We start from the raw sequence: 20,989 nt of genomic DNA on the forward strand, positions 1-20,989 counted from the left end.
ACTGACCTTTGCGAAGTATTTTGACATGTACATGGGTAACTTAATGGTGTGTAGTGTATCTTGTAGACCAGGCCCATTGCAAGTTGCTGTACTCTGTCGTCTACTCTAAGCCATCCTTCACTGGCTCCCCGTGGAACACAGAATTGAGTACAAGGTGTCCCTCCTCACTCACCAGTGCATACACGGTGGTGCCCCTGCCTATCTCAAGGAACTCCTCACCCCCCAGTCCTCCTCACGTTCCCTCCGCTCCGGCACAGCCTACCTCCTCAAAGCCCCCAGGACTAAACTGCACTCCATGGGTGATCGCGCCTTCTGCTCCGCCGCACCCAGACTGTGGAATGCTCTCCCCATCCACCTGAGAGCACCACAATCCGTCGAGGTTTTTAAAAGGGGCCTAAAAACATTTATTTTTAACAAGGCTTTTGCCTGAATTTTCTTTTACTTTTAACTTCTATTCATTTTACTATTATTTTTATTTTATTTTACTCTTAGGTTCTTCCATTTCACTGGTTGTTAGTCTTTTTAATTGTTTTTATTCATTTTAAATTGTTTTATTCATTTAACTTTTGTCTTTATTCTCCTGTAGCACTCTGAGATTCTCACGAATGTAGAGCGCGGTACAAATTTTATCCATTATTATTATTATCCTAGGTTGTCAAAATGGGCAGGGGTGAGGTGGGTTCTAGGGGTAAGGTCAAGCAGTCGTCTGACCAGTTTGTTTTGTGATGTTTGTAATCTTGTTTTTAGTGCCTGAACAGGAACAAGTTAAATATCAGAGCAGATTAAACCCATCCTGATTTTCCCTAACGCACTTTTAGTTCCGCGATCCGATTGGCCACTGACGTTTCTCTCAGTGCCAATCGTGTTACGCCTAGTTCTATCACTGGTTAAGCTTGGCGACTCTTTCGAAGTTGGTTAAGGTTAGTTTGTCTTAGAGCAGGGCGATAGCCCACCAGCCCTGAGTCCAGACTCTAACCTTAACCAACTTCGAAAGAGTCGCCAAGCTTAACCAGTGATAGAACTAGGCGTTAGCTAGCCAGCAGGCTGTTAGAGGCAGAACTAGGCGTAACAGGATTGGCTCGGAGAGAAACGCCAGTGGCCAATCAGATCGCGGATCCCGAACGCGGAAGTGAAAGTGGGTTGGGAAAATCTTTACGAATCCTGACCAGGAACAAGTTAAATATCAGGCGACTCAGTGCGTGTGTTCCTGTGGGTCGCCCATCTCGCGTGTGTTAAAAACTGCACAAATAAAGACTTCTAGTCTTAACAATTATTATTAAATTATAGAGCAGATTAAACATATCCTGACCAGGAACATGTTAAATAACAGAGCAGATTAATAATAATAAATGTATTTTATATAGCGCCTTACATAAAGTATCTCAAAGCGCTTTACACACATTACAATTAATTTGATTAAACATATCCTGAACAGGAGCAAGTTAAATAACACCAACACAGAGCAGATTAATAATAGGACTAACACAGGTTGGACTGCACTGCTAAATAAAATTAAAAGATAGTTTATCCCACAAGGCAAAGACAGAAATGCACCACAGGAGAGAGAAAGAGAGGGGCAGGTGTCGGAGGCAGCGCTGTCTGAAGGAGAAGACACATGACAGCTGGGTTGTCATACAATGACTTATTCTTCAGCCTGCACACGCACACACACAGAGATACAGATCTCTCTCTCTATGTCAACAGTCCATCCAGTGTGTGTAATATAATAAATATGAAGAGGAAACACTACGGAACGGTAAGGATTGAAACAAATCGCTCTTTATTGCTTAAAAAAAAAAAGTGAAGTGTCAGACTCAGATCAGAGAACATTGTTACAATTAGCAGTAAAGACATTCCAATGTGAGGCCATGTTCTTCTATGACGAGCGAACAAAAACAAATCTATCTTACAAGTACCTCATTTATTGGGAACATTTGTTATATTCATTTTGTATTTACAACGTTTTACAATCTCTCCCCCCTCTCTGATCCGACCCAGAGAGTAGAATAATTATGCCACCGTCCCGTCCGTCGGCCATTACAGAGAGATCTGTACTTATTAATGGGCTTCAGAACGAGGGCTATTTCAATATGATAACAGGCTACATTAATCACTTATAGTTTCCACATAGCTAATATAGCTCTCACACCAGCCCAGTGCTGGTCACCCTAGGAGGCATGCGCTATGTACATAAACATGTAACACTGGTCTTGTACAGGGAGTATCAGATACTGTGACTGATACCGAGACCTCTCGCCACCTACTGGCAGAGAGGAGAAGCACAAGTCGAGAGCCGATCACAGCAACTAAGCCATTCCCCATTATGCAAAGCAGAGGTCCGACCAAGGATACCGAACCGATGTCCTTTGTTTCCGTGTAGCATCTTCTGGGGGATAAAAAGAAAGGTCAAGTGCAGGATTTTTGGAGACAACCTCAAACAAACCTACATCAGATCGGGATTCAAACAACACACCGTAACATCTTCAAATCAACACAGAACCGCCGCAATAAAAATATGTCCATTCAAACTAAAAAATCAAAAGTGTAAATCATTTCATGGCAGTGAAACGCTTCAAATTAACCTCAACTCCCCTTCATATCCACATTAACAAACACACTCTCTTAAGAAGGATTTCATCAATCCTTTCGGAGCAGAATATACAAGTGAAATGATGTGCAATTACCTTTCAGGAGTAATTTACAGAACATTAGGTCTCTGTATCGATACCGAGTTAGTGCCGTGTCACCACCTAACCTTTGGCTCTACTACGTTAAGGTTCGTTGAAAGGTGGGAGGTCTGAGCAGATAAAAACGAAAATCAAATAAATTAAATACTAAATAGATAAGAAAAGGGTTAACATAGCTAAGACTTCAGGTACATAACATTTTAAAACGATTAAAAAAAATGTAAATGGACAATTTATTGAAGGCAGAACCTCACTATAATGATACGCAGCTTGGTTTAGTATTCAATATGCAGACATATCAGAACGCTCCCTGGGGGAGAGAAAGCACAGCCACCATTTCTTCAGCTGTACTTTCACAAGCAGGCTAATCGTATTAATCCTACATCTCTTTAACGCAGCGAGGACTCGTCATCGCATTTGTATCGTACATTCAATTACGTTGACGAAGCGTGCGGTGAAAAGCAAAACGAACGCGGGACGATTCTAGGGGACTGTGACTCTGGAGAGCAGTGGCTGAAGAGAAGAGACCCGCTACTCATCGTCTCTCAGTCTCTCCTCAGCTCTGAAGCAGAGGCTGCAGGCTTCAGGGAGCAGAGGAAGCAGGGGCTTTTTTTAAATGATTATTTTGCATGTGAAAAAAAGTTTAAGTTTAAAATACTTTTTTTTCTTAAATTTCTTTTTTAATACTTTTTCTTTAAAAAGAAAAAAACAATATTATTTAACGTTAGTTTGTGTGTCACGTGCACGCACTGTAGCTTTTGCGATGCTGTAGTTGAACCACGACACACACAAACTAACGTTAAATAATCGTTTTTTTCTTTTTAAAGAAAAAGTATTAAAAAAAATCTTTTACACATGCAAAAAAACAATGTTAGCAACGTCAGCGTAACAAATTCCACCAGCCTGGCTGGGTGGTCATTAAATAATCTAGTAAAGGACTGTAATGTTACGTTAGCAATGGTAGCAACAGCCTGCAGTTCACTTTGGCTATGTTCACACTGCAGGCCTTAGTGCTCAATTGTGATTTATTGCTCAGATGAGATTTTTTGTGTCCATTTGGCCGTTCACTTTTGTCACATGACCCACATGCACAATAAAGAAGATGGATGTAAAAATAATTGTGACGAATGTCAACCTAGAGTGAAGTAAAAGTCACATAAAAGTCGACTATTTTGCAAAAAAAATATATCGGCACTCTATATTCTGTGAAAGCCCTCTATTAACTATAGGAATATATAGGCATACGGCCTGGTGGAGACTCAGGCTCTACTGAGCACACCTTTCTAGTTTAGATATAAGCATAAGAATCCTTCCGATACTTTGACTTTGGTCAATTAAATATTAGTGAAATTAAAACGGGTCTGTCCTGTAAGCCCCCCTCATGGACCCCTAGGGGGTCCCTGGACCCCACTTAGAGAACCCCTGGTCTAACAAGGCTTTTAGAGGACCAGCACTCTGTAACGGCCAAAATTACGAGTCAAAATGTGTACATGAAACACGTGGCATTCGTCCATCCCTAGTGACGAGTCGACACGTCTCCATGACGATGCGAACTTAAAAAAGACAACAACGAACACACAGAACACCTCCCACACACGGGACACGTCTGCGTGGCCCTTCCGTAAAATAAATAAATGCCTCCGATCTTCCGTCTCTCGTGAAATGTGGCACAAATAGTAAAGTGTTTGGCACCTGGAGCGCTACGTGTCCGGGGCTGCACCCAATGCTACTTGAGAGGCAGTGTGATGCAAAAATAAACCATACAACCCAAAGAATTAAGCAAACTCAACCAAGTGCTACTACTATAATGTATTGATGTGCGTGTGTTTCGGTTAGAATGACTGTTTTGTGGGCGTAGATTCAACATGTGTGCCAGAGTGCATGCAATTCTCATCTGTAATGCCTTGTCTCCACTAGCCAGGGTTTAGCCGTGCTGTGGCCTTGTCTCCACTAGCCAGGGTTTAGCTGTGCTGTGGCCTTGTCTCCACTAGCCAGGGTCTAGCCGTGCTGTGGCCTCGTCTCCACTAGCCAGGGTTTAGCCGTCCTGTGGCCTCGTCTCCACTAGCCAGGGTTTAGCCGTGCTGTGGCCTCGTCTCCACTAGCCAGGGTTTAGCCGTGCTGTGGCCCGTCTGGTCTCCACTAGCCAGGGTTTAGCCGTGCTGTGGCCTCGTCTCCACTAGCCAGGGTTTAGCCGTGCTGTGGCCCGTCTGGTCTCCACTAGCCAGGGTTTAGCCGTGCTGTGGCCCGTCTGGTCTCCACTAGCCAGGGTTTAGCCGTGCTGTGGCCCGTCTGGTCTCCACTAGCCAGGGTTTAGCCGTGCTGTGGCCTCGTCTCCACTAGCCAGGGTTTAGCCGTGCTGTGGCCTCGTCTCCACTAGCCAGGGTTTAGCCGTGCTGTGGCCTCGTCTCCACTAGCCAGGGTTTAGCCGTGCTGTGGCCTTGTCTCCACTAGCCAGGGTTTAGCCGCGCTGTGGCCTCGTCTCCACTAGCCAGGGTTTAGCCATGCTGTGGCCTGTCTGGTCTCGGCATCACCTTAGACGTCAGAATCATCTGTAATTTGTTGCCTCGTTAACTAGCTAACGTTTTATATATTGGTTGATGTACATTTCCTCAGATAGCTGGTATATTTTGAATACTGGTATTCTGACGTGACGACCCTTCCTTCTTTTATAGTTTCCTTGGTATAGAACGCTGGTATTCTGACGTGACGACCCTTCCTTCTTCTATAGGCTCCTCGAGCCCCAGCCGGGCTGAACACGGCTAATGGAGACGAGGCCTCAGCCCCGCGGGGGCCACTGTGTGTGTGTCTCTCAGAGGAGGAACACCTTGATGACCCTCTGGATGATCTGCCCGCAGCCGGGGCACGGCACCTGGCAGCGGTGCAGCTTCCGCGCGCAGGGGAAGCAGGTGAGCATGTGCGCGGTGCGTCCGTGGATGATGTTGCCGTTGCGCGGCCTCACGCGACACAGCTTGCAGGGCTCCATCAGGCCCTCCGCAGGCCTGGCCTCCACCTCCATCCCCAGGCCGCTCTCCTGACTCTCCCCCGAGGAGAGCTGCTCCTCCTTGGGCAGCGGCAGCAGCAGGCCCAGAGACGACGGCGGGGGGGCTGCCCCCGCCCCCGCCGCCACCCCTCTCCCCCCCCCCAGGAGGACGCTGGCGGGCAGCGGGCGGTCGGGCGTGGCGTGCGACGGCAGGATGACCGGGGCGGAGACCGTCCGGCTGCAGTCGGGGACGTCGACTCCCGCGTCGCTGTCCTCGTCGTCTTCGTCCGGCGAGCCGCGGGCGGCGGGGATGTCGGGCACGGACAGGGAGTGGGCCAGGCGGGGGACGTCCCGGTACCAGTTCTTCCGCAGTGCCCAGCAGCGCACACAGTACCTCTGGAGGGGGGTGTTGAACTTCCGGCACTCCGTGCACTGCCACGCGTCCTGTCGGGGGGGGGATTCTGTTACACTTGTGACGTAGTTTATCTGTTCACGCACCTTATTACAGTAAATAGTATCAGAGTGATGCAGGTTACATGAAAGTAGCGTCTATTAGGGATGGGCATTTTAAAGAAAAATCCAGATCGATTGATCGTGTATTACTCGAAAAGGGAAAGACACTTTAAGAAATAAAACAAATATATATATATATATATTAGAATTATAATTTTTTTTACTTATTTTTTTTCATTCACGTATATACGTTTAAGGAAACCAACAAACAAGTTATAATCGTACACATACATGTGAAAAGATACGTAAAAAAAAATTTAAATAAAAAGATTTCCATAAAAATTTATAATTTCGATTTATTTGATTTTTCTCATAGCTACGAGTAATCGATTACTCACGCCCATCCCTAGCGTCTATATGAGTAAAGAAAAACGGATACTATTGAGACTTTCTACTTCTACTGTTTAGGAGCAGAAACACACTAGAGTGCTACAGAGAGAGAAAGGAGAAGGACACAGAGTCCTACAGAGAGAAAGAGAATAATAATTAATTGTATTTATATAATAGCGCTTCTCAAGGACCCGAAGTCGCTGACAATAGGCAGAGAAACATAGTAAAACAAAGAAACAAAAAAGGAACATAAGACCACGGGGCAAACAGGGGAAAGCAGCATGAGATACACAGAAACATAGAGCCACACTAACAAACATCAAACAGGTTGGAGGGGTGGGGGTTATGGGTGGGGGGGGGGGTTAAAGGCTAGGGAGAACAGGTGGGTTTTGAGGTGGGATTTGAAGGTGGAGAGTGTGGGGGAGTCTCTGATGGACTGAGGGAGGGAGTTCCAGAGTCGGGGTGCAGAAGAGAGAGAAGGACACAGAGTCCTCCAGAGAGAGAGAGAGAGGGAGAACCAGACTAACATACAGACCTGTGTAGAGATCTCTGTATCCGTGTCGTCACTGAGACACTGAGAGTCCTCGTCCGGCTCCTCCTGCATCTGAAGGGGCAACACATGCACTCGGGTGAGATCATCATGCACTCCGGTGACATCATCTAAATGGTGCCTTTATATATAGCAGCTTTTATCCAAAGTGCTTTACAATTGTTGTTTCTCACATTCACGGCGGAGGCGACCATGCAAGGTGCCAACCTGCTCATCAGGGAGCAGTTAGGGGTTAAAGTTGTCTCGCTCAAGGACACTTCAGACACACTGCCCGGGGAATCTAACCGGGAACCTACGAATTACCAGACAATCTACGCCCCCGTCTACACTCAGGTGGGATCAAATGGTAAATGGCTGCTTTTCTATATAGCACTTTTATCCAAAGCGCTTTACAGTTTGTTCCTCACATTTTACCCGTTCACTCACACATTCACACACCGACGGCAGAGGCGACCATGCAAGGAGCCAACCTGCTCACCGGGAGCAATTAGGGGTTAAGTGTCTTGCTCAAGGACACATCGACACGCTGCCCGGGAGGAGCGGGAATCGAACCAGGAACCTCCGGATTGCCAGACGACTGCTCTACCGCCCGGGCCACTGTCGCCCCATAGGATCAGCTTCCTTAACACTTTGAATGCCCATCACGAGATATCTCGGGTTATCAGCCCGCGGGTTGAATGCCCATCACGAGTCTACCGTTGGTAATCCTGCCCGCCAGGCGCTCAGATGTGAAAAAAGCGCCCCCCATCGTCTCCCAGATGGTAATGCACCATTTTGGATTAGACTCAATGAAAATGGATGAGAAAAAAAAACTCCGGAATCCACATTTTATTTCTCACGCATGTAACCGGAGCCGATCAGATTCATTCTGAACCCTCAGCACAGCGTGTAATATGTGTTTTACAGTATACACGTGGGATCAATAAAAGGATCGATTTTTGGAATGGCGATCAGGAATTGGAATAATCCATTTGGATACCATCTGATCTCAGGTAAGGAATCTATTTGACCAGTCTTAGGATAATCAGACCCGTTTTCACGGAGATATAAGCCTTTCCCCTATAATGTGATATGGCTGTTTGACTGTAAGAACGATCAGGAACACCAGCGTGCACACGTACACATATACTATCGATAATCTAGCGTTTATTTGAAAACGATTCATAAATAGGCAGAAAAATTACAACGTTCTAGAATATTACAGTGCAGGGCGATTATCATGGAATTTTTAATTTTTTTCGTGAAAACGAGGGCTTTTTAAAATGCTATAAAACGGAAATGAACCGATAAAAATGCAATCCGCTTCGACAATGTTGACTGGAAATGAGTCATTGATAATGCGACGGGCAGATTAGACACATAGCCATAATTTAAAACCTAGATTAGGCGATATTAATGCTAACATTGAAGTGGATGGTGGGCATTCAAGCACTAAATGTGCGCCCCCTGCTGGGCACTGAAAGAGTTAAGGGCAAATCTAAACATTTGGTAAACTCAAAATCAGAAAGTTAAAGTGATAGATTTCTGATGAAAATATAGCAGTAAGCACTAAGCAGTAACTGAAGGGCCAGACCACAGAGGACACCATGGATGCAGCCTTCTGTGTTTTCTAGGGGCAACAGTGGCTCAGGAGGTAGAGCGCCTGGTAGTCGGAAGGTTGCCGGTTTGATTCCGGCTCCTCCCGGGCAGCGTGTCGATGCGTCCCTGAGCAAGACACTTAACCCCTAACTGCTCCCGATGAGCAGGTTGGCACCTTGCGTGGTTGCCTCTGCCGTTGGTGCGTGAATGTGCGAGTGAAAATGGGGAAGATGTGAGGAACAAATTGTAAAAGTGCTTTGGATAAAAGTGATATATAAATGCACCTGGCATTTACCATTTACCCTTTTCTATAGACGTGTTCGCTGTATACAAACATACCGTGTTCGAGCCAATCAGCAATAGCAACTGAGTCACGTGACTTAAATTGCCCCGGACCTGCGCGAGCTGCTGCGCAAAAAAAATACGACGGGGCTCTATGGAGAAACCATGGCACTCCCCCCGACTAAAAGTAGTTTCAAACGAAAACAGCTGGATGTCATTTTGCCAAACCAGCACGGCTGTGAGTGTGAGTCTTTCCCCTTTACATAATCTAGCTTTGGGATGGATTGATTACATCGCTAGCATGGCTAACAAATGCAAATATATTGTAGTATGCCCCATTGTTCGGCCCACGATTATGTTCCTTTTGCCCCCTAGATGCGCAGCACACAACGAACAGGTCTATACATGGATCATCGTGGCGGCCCACCGTAATATCACACGGGTCCACCACAAATGCATTTCCCACACCGATGCCTCCTTACCTCATTGCCGCCCGCCTCGTCGTCGTCATCGTCCTCGGGGGGAGCCTCTCCCTCTCCTCCGCTCCCTTCCTCCAGAGCCGCCGTCTCCTCCTTCATCTCCACGCTCACCCGCTCGCTCTCCGTCAGGAACCACAGGTCGTCCGTGGTGTCCGACACGATGGCCGTGTCCTCCTCCTGCGCGGGAGACAGCTGACACCTCAGTCAGATCATAACTGTGTCCCCCTTAAGACCACGGTGCTCCTAACCTTACCTCAGTCAGATCATAACTGTGTCCCCCTTAAGACCACGGTGGTGCTAACCTTACCTCAGTCAGATCATAACTGTGTCCCCCTTAAGACCACGGTGGTGCTAACCTTACCTCAGTCAGATCACAACTGTGTCCCCCTTAAGACCACGGTGCTCCTAACCTTACCTCAGTCAGATCATAACTGTGTCCCCCTTAAGACCACGGTGATCATAACCTTACCTCAGTCAGATCACAACTGTGTCCCCCTTAAGACCACGGTGCTCCTAACCTTACCTCAGTCAGATCATAACTGTGTCCCCCTTAACACTTTGGATGCCCAACCCGAGTTTTCTCGGGTTTACCCCCCGCGGGTTGAATGCCCATAACGAGAATATTAGTTTTTTCCTCTTTTTTTTCTTTATTTATTAGCGATCTGAATTCATATTTCATCAACCGAGTCTACCGTTGGTAAATCAGCCACCCCAGGAGCTCAGATGTGAAAAAAGCGCCCCCTATCGTATCCCAGATGGTAATTCACCCTTTTGGATTGGACTCAATGAAAATGCATGGGGGAAAAAAACCCGGACTCCACATTTTACTTCTCACGCATGTAACCGGGGCGCGTGAACACTTTCGGCAACCAACATGCCCTTCCGCGTTTCTCTGATTGGCAGAGCGCGGCTCCCCCTTAAGCTCCAGGAGAGAGGAGAGAGGCTGAAAACCCGCAGTTCTTGCCCGACTGATGGGAGCCGAATCCCGGATCCGATTTTTCTGATTAATACCCCCAAAACATGGAGGTCCCGAATGCATGGAAGTATTGATTGCGCCGTAACGAATCATTAAAAAAATATACCGTTAACTGGAATATGTTGTGCCTTTACACATATGTTGGATTATGTAATTGGTTTGTCATGACAAACTAATAAAAAAATCGCGATTTACCCGGTGGCTACAACAACACACAGTGACTACATGCATCATTGTTTACAATGAACGGTGGGGCTAATCTAAAGGACTGGACACGTTAAACTAACCTAAAGTTAGTTGTTCACCAACAATCTACAGACACAAACAAACACAGAACCGGACTGTTATATTAAATTAATTGATTGCTGTTTAACACTTTGAGTGCCACACCGGGTTTTCCTTTTTACCCCCTGAATGCCACCATCGGCGCCAATGTTAACGTTAATATCGCCTAATCTATGTTTTAAATTATGGCTATGTGTCTAATCTGCCCATCGCATTATCAAAGACTATTTTCCAGTCAGTGCTGTCAAGGCAGATTGTTTTTTTATCGCGTCATTTCCGTTTCAGAGCATTTAGAAAAGCACCCGTTTTCAGATAAAAAACAGCCCATTCTGGACCATTCTATGAAAATCGTCTTTTACTGGAATATTCCACAACGTTGATATTCGTCAGCCTTTTTATGAATCGTTTTCAAATAAACGCTAGATGATCAATATTATACGTGCACGCAAGCACATTCGGGCCGCGCACGGATAATCGCCGCGTTGATTTCCTCTGACTTTTACAGTGAAACCGAAAGAGTCCATTTCACAAAACAGCCTATAACTTCATCAAAATTAGTCTGATTATCCTAACACTGATAACATAAGAGTCCTTACCTGACATCAGATGGTATCCAACTGGTATATTCCAATTCCTGATCACCATTCGAAAAAATCGATAAGTGTATAGATCCAACGCGATACAGTAGAACTCCATGATCAGCGGGGCTCAGAGGATCCAGAATGAACTCTGGTAACCCCGGCTGGATCAGTGGACTGGAAAATGTGGAGTACCGGATTTTCTTTCCCCATCCATTTTCATTGAGTCCATTCCAAAATCCCTTATGTCATCTGAAAGACGATAGGGGGCGCTTTTTTCCACATATAATCTCCGGCGGTGCTCGTGTATACTCGGGTAGGCTCGCGTGATGCAATATGATTTCAGATCGCTAAAAAAAAATAAAAATCCGAGAAATCTCGTGAGAGGCTTTCAACCACATAAAAATAAACCTGAGATATCTTGTGTGTGGCAGTTAAAGTGTTAATGCGTCCGTGTCCAGTCCTTTAGATTAGCCCCACCGTTCATTGTAAACAATGATGCTGTAGTCACTGTGTGTTGTTGTAGCCACCGGGTAAATCGCGATTTTTTATTAGTTTGTCATGACAAACCAATTACATAATCCAACATATGTGTAAAGGCACAACATATTCCAGTTAACGGTATATTTTTTTAATGATTTGTTACGGCGCAATCAATACTTCCATGCGTTCGGGACCTCCATGTTTTGGGGGTATTAATCAGAAAAATCGGATCCGGGATTCAGCTCCCATCAGTCGGGCAAGAACTGCGGGTTTTCAGCCTCTCTCCTCTCTCCTGGAGCTTAAGGGGGAGCTTAGGTCGCTTTCACATATAGTTTGTGGACTCTGTGCGGTTCTGGGGGTGAAGTTGCAACATTGTTGCATTCTTCATTTGGTTCGCCTGCTTTCACATAGAAATCTGTCAGGCGGACCGAGACCTTCTGAACAATGTCACGCGGTCGAAAAGGGCGCTTGTCTATTGGACAGTGGAAATGTGTGTGTGGCTGGGATCCCGTGTGTGCGCGCGCGCGTGTTTGTGTCTGTGTGTAGACTGCGGAGCCCTCCAGATCAGCGGAGCCGAGTTTTGACATGGCATTGATCCATTGTTCTATTGAAGCACATTACCACCATCCTCTCGCTAAACAACTTGTAGACCACAGTGTTTTTATGAGTGCCCACAAGTAGCTGTTTTATTAATAATATAATAAGCCGCGCTCGGTAATAATAATAAGCCGCGTTTTTTCTTCCTTCTTCCCAAGATGCACAGATATATAGATAGATAGAGAGATTAGATGCAGTGTGCTTGTTTTGCAGTGAGTGCTGCGAGCAGTGGTAATAATAATCACTTCCTATATTTGGTTCGCGTTTGGTTCGATGAAGCCGAACCGAGACAGACGTTTTCAGGCGGACCAGAGTTCGACTGTTTGGTCCGCGAACCGAGTTCGACACGCATTCACACAGACCCGAAAAACCGGACTATCGAATTCTGGTCCGAAAGTCCGAACCAAACAGCCCCTGTGTGAAAGCGACCTTAGTATTCATGCGCATGCGCGCACTCGGCCAATCAGAGCAATTCAGAGCAACGCGGAAGGGCATGTTGGTTGCCTAAAGTGTTCACGCAACCGGGGCCGATCAGCTTCATGTTGGACCCTCAGCACAGCGTGTATACGCTGTTTTACAGTATACGCGTGGGATCAATAAAAGGATAGATTTTTGGAATGGTCTATCAGGAATTTGAAATAATCCATTTGGATACCATCTGATCTCAGGTAAGGAATCTATTTTACCAGTATTAGGATAATCAGACCTTTTTTCACGGAGATATAAGCTTTCCCCCTATATGTGATATGGCTGTTTTGACTGTGCGAGTGATCAGGAAATAAGATAATCGATTTACAGCTTGCGGCACCAGCGTGCATACGTACACATATACTATCGATAATCTAGCGTTTATTTGAAAACAATTCATAAATAGGCCGAACAATGACAACGTTCTAGAATATTACAGTACATCAGCGTTTAGCAGGGATTCTTTTTTTCTTCTTCTTGAAAACGAGGGCTTTTCAAAATGCTATAAAACGGAAATGAACCGATAAAAAAACAATCCGCTTCGACAATGTTGACTGGAAATGGGTCATTGATAATGCGACGGGCAGATTAGACACATAGCCATAATTTAAAACATAGATTAGGCGATATTAACGTTAACATTGAAGCGGATAGTGGGCATTCAAGCACTAAATGTGTGCCCCCTGCTGGGCATTCAAAGTGTTAAGACCACGGTGCTCCTAACCTTACCTCAATCAGATCATAACTGTGTCCCCCTTAAGACCACGGTGATCATAACCTTAGACAGCCGACACCTCAGTCAGATCATAACTGTGTCCTCCCAAGATGTAGCACTGAATGGCACAGGAAGTACTTCATTCCGACAGCCATCAGACTTTATAATGCATCACTGAGCACAGGGTGACCGTACTATCTTCCCGGACTTTTACTTTACTTTTAAACCGACATTGTACAATTTTACTTTTTCTGTACACTTACTGTATATTTCTACTGTATATTTTATTAGAATGTATATACATAACATAGGAAATACATAACATAGGAAATGTATATGCCGGACCGTATTTTATTCGTAGTCTTATTTGTGACTTGTTTTTGTCTACCTAAATATTTACCGTTTACCGTGAGTGATTTGTGCCAAATTTCCCTCGGGATGAATAAAGTATTTCTATTCTATTCTTCTTAAGACAATGATGCTCATAACCTTAAGATAAAACAAAGCGCCTTCTCACTTGGTTAATAATAATAATAATTCATTTAATTTATATAGCGCTTCTCAAGGACCCGAAGTCGCTGAGTATGGTTAGTATTAGGGATGCTCGATATTGGCTTTTTTACCGATACCGATATACTGATATTGTCCAACTCTTAATTTCCGATACCGATATCAACCGATACCGAAATATGCAGGGTCGTCGTCGTCGTCGTCGTCGTCGTCGTCGTCGCCCCCCCCCCCCCCCCCCCCCCCCCAAAAACGGAATAATTTCAGGTAATTAACATTACATATCTCTTGTTGTGGAATTAACACAACATTATGCATACTTTTGACAATAAATTAAATCAGAATTTGTTCTTACTTGGTTGCCTGGGTAAATAAAGGTTATAGAAATGTTTTTTTTTAAACCGATACCGATATTTTCCGATATCACATTTTAATGCCAATATCGGACGATAATATCGGACATCCCTAGTTAGTATGGATGAATATGTTTAAGATAAAACAAAGCACCTACTTACTTGGTTAGTATGGATGTCAGTAGAGCCATTGCTCCGCCGGCTGTAGTTACTACGGAGATTACCCAGAAACCACCAGGGCAGGCCGGAGAGGTCCCACTCGTCCAGAGTGACGTCTAGCTTGGGCCGCTTGCAGGCGGAGCGCGGCAGACCGTCCAGAGAATCTGAGGAGGAACAGAGAAGTTCACCTCCACACCACGGTATAGGTATATAATATATAACAGTTTTAGTCACATGACAGTAGGTATTAACTGAGTATAGGTATATAATATAGCAGTATTAGTCATACATGACAGTATAGGTATATAATATAGCAGTATTAGTCACATGTGTGGTGCTGAGAGACGGGAGTCTGAGGCGGTGTCACGAAGCCGAAGGTAACTCCTTTAATATCCATCAGCACAACTACAAGATACAACCAGTTACTAGAAAGCTAAGACAGAATGCCGGTGGCAGTCCTGTCACCACTTAAATAAGAATGTTAGAGGTTCTAGAAGGTTCTATTATGACATCACCAACGTTCCAGAATGGTCTACTATGACATCATCACCAACGTTCCAGAATGTTCAGGCAACTAAGGTTCTAGAATGTTCTGCTATGACATCATCACAAACGTTCCAGAATGTTCGGGCAGAACTAAGGTTCTAGAATGTTCTGCCATGACATCATCACAAACGTTCCAGAATGTTCGGGCAGAACTAAGGTTCTCGAATGTTCTTCCATGACATCATCACAAACGTTCCAGAATGTTCAGGCAGAACTAAGGTTCTAGAATGTTCTGCCATGACATCATCACAAACGTTACAGAATGTTCGGGCAGAACTAAGGTTCTAGACTGTTCTGCTGACATCCACCAAAGTTCCAGAATGTTCGGGCATAACTAAGGTTCTAGAATGTTCTGCTATGACATCATCACAAACGTTCCAGAATGTTCGGGCAGAACTAAGGTTCTAGAATGTGCTGCCATGACATCATCACAAACGTTCCAGAATGTTCGGGCGGACCTACTGTTCTAGAATGTTCCTAACAATAGTACCGTGGGTGAATTATGTACCATTACAATCACTACACATGACAGTATAGGTAAGGTATATAATATAGCAGTCATACATGACAGTATATAATATAACAGTATTAGTATAATATAACAGTATTAGTCATACATGACAGTATAGGTATATAATATAACAGTATTAGTCATACATGACAGTATAGGTATATAATATAGCAGTATTAGTCATACATGACAGTATAGGTATATAATGTAACTAGGGCTGAAATTAATGCTTTAACTCTGGAGATTAATTTAAATTCTTTAAAGTGTTAAACAAATTAATCTAGATTAGAAGAAGCTTCTATCCCCAGGCCATCAGGCTGCTAAACGAACAATAATCACTATGCGGCAACAATCAAATGCACACATGCACACAGCACACACACCCACACCCACACCCACACACTCACTCAAACAACACACTGCAGCACCCACTCTCCACACTTTAGATCACACAAACACACTTACACTTTATATTTATTGATGGGGGATTTGCACTACAACTCGTACACCTACTGTGAATTGTACCTAAATTGCACCTCGTCCCATTCTCCATTTCTGCCTTGCACTATATAGTATTGTATATTAGTACACTGCACAGTATTGTATATTGTATGGTAACTACGTCTATTCTGCATCGAACATTGTACATATGTCTAAACTGAACACTGTGACCTCATCTTTTTTTGCTTCTAATTTTGCTATGTTATTTTATTTCATACTTATCTTGTCTTGCACAGTCTCTGGAGCGCAACAGTAAGAAGCATTTTGTATAAAAGTATTCTGTACTTCTGTATGACAACTATTAAAGAAACTTGAGATTAATCTATGGAGTGAAAAATCTTCAATATAAGATAAGAAAGCGGTCTAGCTGAGTCAATGTTGATGGTTTTGTTGAACATTTGTATTTCACAGGAGAGAAACTGTATTCAAAGAAAGCTATTAAAATAGTGTTTGAATCTAAATATAATTTCTTTTTGTTGATTTTACATTAATTCCATGATTTTACTCAAGTAAATATCTGTTACAAGCTTCGGTCTTAAGTGGAAAAATGCGATTTCTTATCTAGATTAATTACAGAAAATTGTGAGATTAATTAGTTAATTTTTTTGATCTATTGACAGCACTAAATGTAACAGTATTAATCACATGACAGTAGGTATAAACTGAGTATAGGTATATAATATAACAGTACTAGTAGTCATACATGACAGTATAGGTATGTAATATAGCAGTATTAGTCATACATGACAGTATAGGCATATAATATAACAGTATTGGTCACATGACAGCTCTGTTCTCGTTTACCATCGTCTGGGTCGCGGGGGCGTCGCTGGGAGGGGGTCTGCAGGGGGAGGGGCCTATCACAGGCCAGCTCCAGCCCCACTTTGGCCACGCCTCCAAACACCTGCGAATGGCAGGAGCGGAGAGGGAGGCGTTCAGAACACAAGAGCGAGTACCGAGCAACCCGGTGGACTCACAGCTCCTTCTCCAGGCGACCTCAGGGGGTCAGGGACCCGGGGGGGGGGGGCGGGCAATAGGGGTACGGGCCAATGGGGGAGGGAAGCTGGGGCAGGGGCAGACGTTCTGGGAGGGCGGGAGTGTGAGGATGTCATGTGTTGCGTTAAAGGCCACAGAGACGAGTGAAAGAGACGAGACGCAGGTTAGACGACTGTTGACAAGTGAAAAATTAAACTCATGTAGAAGTTTGATAGGAACATGACCAACATCATAGGAACACGCCAACATCAAGGGAAATACACTCGACGTCTTCTCCAGAGTCAGACAAGAAGATACCAACGTACCGACTGCAAGCTAGCCAAGCTTAGCACAAATGCATGGAAGCGGATAAGGACCAGCCGTTGGCCAAAAACACCTCTCCCGGAGTTTTAAGCTAAGCTAAGTATCCGCTTCCATTCATTTGTGCTAAGCTAGGCTAGCTTGCAGTCGGATAGCTTTGCACCGAGGACACTGGTGTCCATCTTCTTGTGCGACTCTGGAGAAGACGGTAAGCGCATTTCCCATAATGTTGGCGTGTTCCTTTAAGTGTCATGTTGGATTCTAATGTGTGTTATTATACAGAAACGACTAGTCATGCATGAAAAGCTCGGACACAAATGTCAAATTCTTCCAAGATATGTCAGGGGGATATTATACGGCACAGAAAACATATATATACACACTAATTATTATTATTATATTATGAAAACGTATAGCAGAGATATTCAGAAGACATTTGACAACTAAATGTTGAGAATTCCAAAAATATTCAATATGAATAAGGCACAAACTATCTTGAATTTTAAATAGAATAATTTGAAATGATAAAAGCGTAGCCATGCACATGCCAGACAGTACAAGTGGCTTCAAAAACATGCAAGACTCCACAGGAGAAGTGGTCCTCCACCAAACAGCTTGGATGAAACTTATTCTAACTCTGTAATGTTGACTTAATGTAGGAGGTGTAGGTGGTGTATTTGGGGTGGGTGTTGGATGGGGGGGGGGGGGGTACAGGGGGGTGTTAGGTAGAGCGGGGGGGGGAGGAAAACCTGCAGGACGGTCAGGCCTGTGATCCAGAGCTGTGATCCTCCGACACGGCAGCAGCAGAGAAGAGAACTCTGAGATGGACAGAGAAGAGTGACTCTGACCCCCGCCCCCCCCGGCCCTCAGACAGGAGCTGGTCCCGGCTGGGACCGAGGGAGCGTACAGAGACGGTGCTACTCTGTACAGGAACGCAAACCACACGGAGGCAGCAGCCCCGCCCGCCCTCCTCCTCGCTCACGAGCGTCAACCCAGTGGTACTGAGGGTGAGCTTATGCAATCGTTTATATTTTTGTAATAAATATATATATATATCAGGGTATCTGCAGGTTTCAATAAGTTCAATTTAAGGCTTTTTAATACCACTTAGAGCAAAAGTCTAATACCAATTTCACGACCATACTGGCATGAAAAACACATAGCGACACTGAAATGGCTGCACTTGGCTCTACAGACATCCAATTTAAATCCTAGCTTGTTCCATACAAGCTTTGAACGACTTGAATACAAAAACATTTAATATATTTAATACTGTGCTACACAATAAGACTTCAGGCTATGGACCCGCAGCGTTTTCCAGCTTATACCAATATTTTGGGATATATTTTTTGGGATATTGCAACTACTACAGAAAGACGTGAGTAGACAAGTACAACTCAAGTTCAGCCCTATGTTACTCCATTTCATTAGCACTAAAAGTGATTTTTCTTTATTGTGTAATAACGGTGTAAGAAACTTCAGAATGTCATCTTTCAAAAGAGACCAGGCTTATGCATGTGCTACAAGTATGAAGTATAAAGATACGCTTTTCAAAAAAAAGTATGCAGTCCTCAAGTTCAAGTTTAAAAGTTGCCACTTTTCTGGGTGCCTGAGGTTAAGACCTTAAATTGAGAAGTACGAATGCAATACTTTTTTAATACCCTGCAGATACCCTGATATAATATTTTATTTCTTGGACATCCAGGCCCCGTCTGGCTGTGGTCAGCGGGTTGTGCGGAGCTGAGGAGGGCTGAGGGTCTGTTTCTCCTGAGCACCAGGCTTCAGCTTTACCTGACCACGCTGGTCCTCTCCTCCATCTACACACTCACGGCCCACAGAAAGACCCTCCGCAGCGTCTGTGTTTCAAACGAGACATAACGACAGACAGAACAGCGGCAAACACCCCCACCCTTTTAATTATCAACACGCACTCATTTTTATTTTAATTTTTTTTTAAAGAAAAGAAAAAGTACGGTAATCACACACTCACTCAAACTGTATTCGTCTGGGCTTTGCAGGCTGAGTTGGCGTACTTGCTCGATGAAATGTGCGAGCTTCCACGTTAACGTATGTTTTTATTTTTATTTTTTATGATACTAGACAGTCCCCTTGACCTTCTGTATGGATTTTGTAAAACTGTGATGACGATCGAATCCCGATAGGTGGCAGTCTCGCCTGCCTTTTGAGTAAATATTTGATCAGGCAGCTGCTCTTTGTCTCGCCAGAAACGGCAGATCAACTATTATTTGCATTACTCATGTTCAGTCTATTCGCCCAGTATATTGGCACGGACCCTTTGTACACAAGACAAGAGCTACTGGACATTGGTTCACATGTCGGATTACTGGATATTTCTAGGGCCGTCTTAAATACTTCGAAGCTTCGTTCGATGGGCATGGGATTCGAATATGAAGATATTAGATTATTTAAAAAAATATATATATATGAATTCTTTTTTTGCATGTGCAAAATCAACTCTGCCTCTCTTTGTTAACTACAACAAGCAATGCGGTTTGTTATTTAAGATGAGGTGGGACTCGGCACTGACAGATTTGTGTTCATTGTGCTGCTTTTATGAAGCCTCAAATGACGGCTTACAATATTTCATGAAAGCAAAGTGTTTTGTTTGTCTAAGATTTAAAAAGGTTTAAACTTTACAGCACTGACAAAGTTGAAAAAAGTGCTGTACAAGTCCCACAACATAAAAAGATTTTTATTATATTTTTTTAATCTCGAAGCTTCGAATTAAAATCGAATCTCGGTCCCGAAGCTTCGAATTCCAAAAAAGAATTCAAAGGTCAGCCCTAGATATTTCCATATTTTTCGACATAGTCAGACCTCCGGGCACACCGGGTCTGTTCACATAGTCTCCCCGGACAAAGAGGCCTTGTACGCAGAGCTGGCGAGCGACTGAGGCTAGCTCTGGCTCCTCATAGGGCCGCTCTTCCCAGCCTCCTTCTTGCAAATTCGCTGGCGCACAACATGGACACGGTATGTTTATGGATTACAAATACATGGCGGGGTCTTGTCCAACTCAAAATCTCACCGCCGGGCCAAGACAGGCGCATGATTCACAAAAGACGCAATATCTCGCTTCCTAGCATAAGGACGCATAGTATAACTAGAGATTGTATAGTATAGCATTGTATAGCAGTGTACATAAGACCCAGTGCCTCATCCGTAGCTAACAGTGTATTGCACTATCACAGGACCTAGCATGTCTTACCATGCTTTTGTAAAACTCATGTACGTATACCTGATATGTCTTACTCTTATTACTTGTATTATTGCACAAATGTCGCATTCTCATCCTATTGGATTCTTATTATTGTATTATTGCACAATCGTTGTGGGCAAGACCCCCCGCATTTCACTGTATACTATTTGTCAATGCTGTGACAAATAAAACTCTTGACTCGACTTTCCTAGAAAATGTGCATGCATTTTGGGGAAATGGCCACTATTTAGGCTGGGGTTGCGCAGGAATGGATGTTTGTTTGGTTTGTTCCCTGTCGAGTATAAATATTAGCATTTCAAATTAGCCATAATATGGAATATACGATGGGTCTACAAACATCGTTAAAAACGGTCTGAAACGCTGGTGCCAGATATTAA

At 44.2% G+C, this 20,989-nt stretch overlaps 1 protein-coding gene across 3 annotated transcripts in view; it reads right to left on the bottom strand.

Annotated features, from left to right (window-relative positions):
* Positions 1 to 1,757: 1,757 nt before the first annotated feature.
* The window catches only part of mdm4 (MDM4 regulator of p53), a 28,382-nt gene continuing 9,150 nt past the window's right edge, over positions 1,758 to 20,989 (bottom strand). For 2 of the 3 annotated variants that reach the window (XM_084317382.1, XM_084317384.1), the window contains 6 exons: positions 19,166 to 19,230; positions 16,883 to 16,982; positions 14,524 to 14,684; positions 9,403 to 9,591; positions 7,046 to 7,114; positions 1,758 to 6,111 (listed from right to left, as the gene is read on the bottom strand). In XM_084317382.1, the coding sequence (XP_084173508.1) occupies positions 5,497 to 6,111; positions 7,046 to 7,114; positions 9,403 to 9,591; positions 14,524 to 14,684; positions 16,883 to 16,982; positions 19,166 to 19,230 (1,199 nt within the window). In that variant the 3' untranslated portion in view covers positions 1,758 to 5,496. The remainder of the gene's footprint in view (positions 6,112 to 7,045; positions 7,115 to 9,402; positions 9,592 to 14,523; positions 14,685 to 16,882; positions 16,983 to 19,165; positions 19,231 to 20,989) is intronic. The other variant, XM_084317383.1, reaches the window with a different exon arrangement.

This window comes from Notolepis coatsorum, assembly GCF_963971535.1.
Source record: "Notolepis coatsorum genome assembly, chromosome: 6".
Lineage (NCBI taxonomy): Eukaryota > Metazoa > Chordata > Actinopteri > Aulopiformes > Paralepididae > Notolepis > Notolepis coatsorum.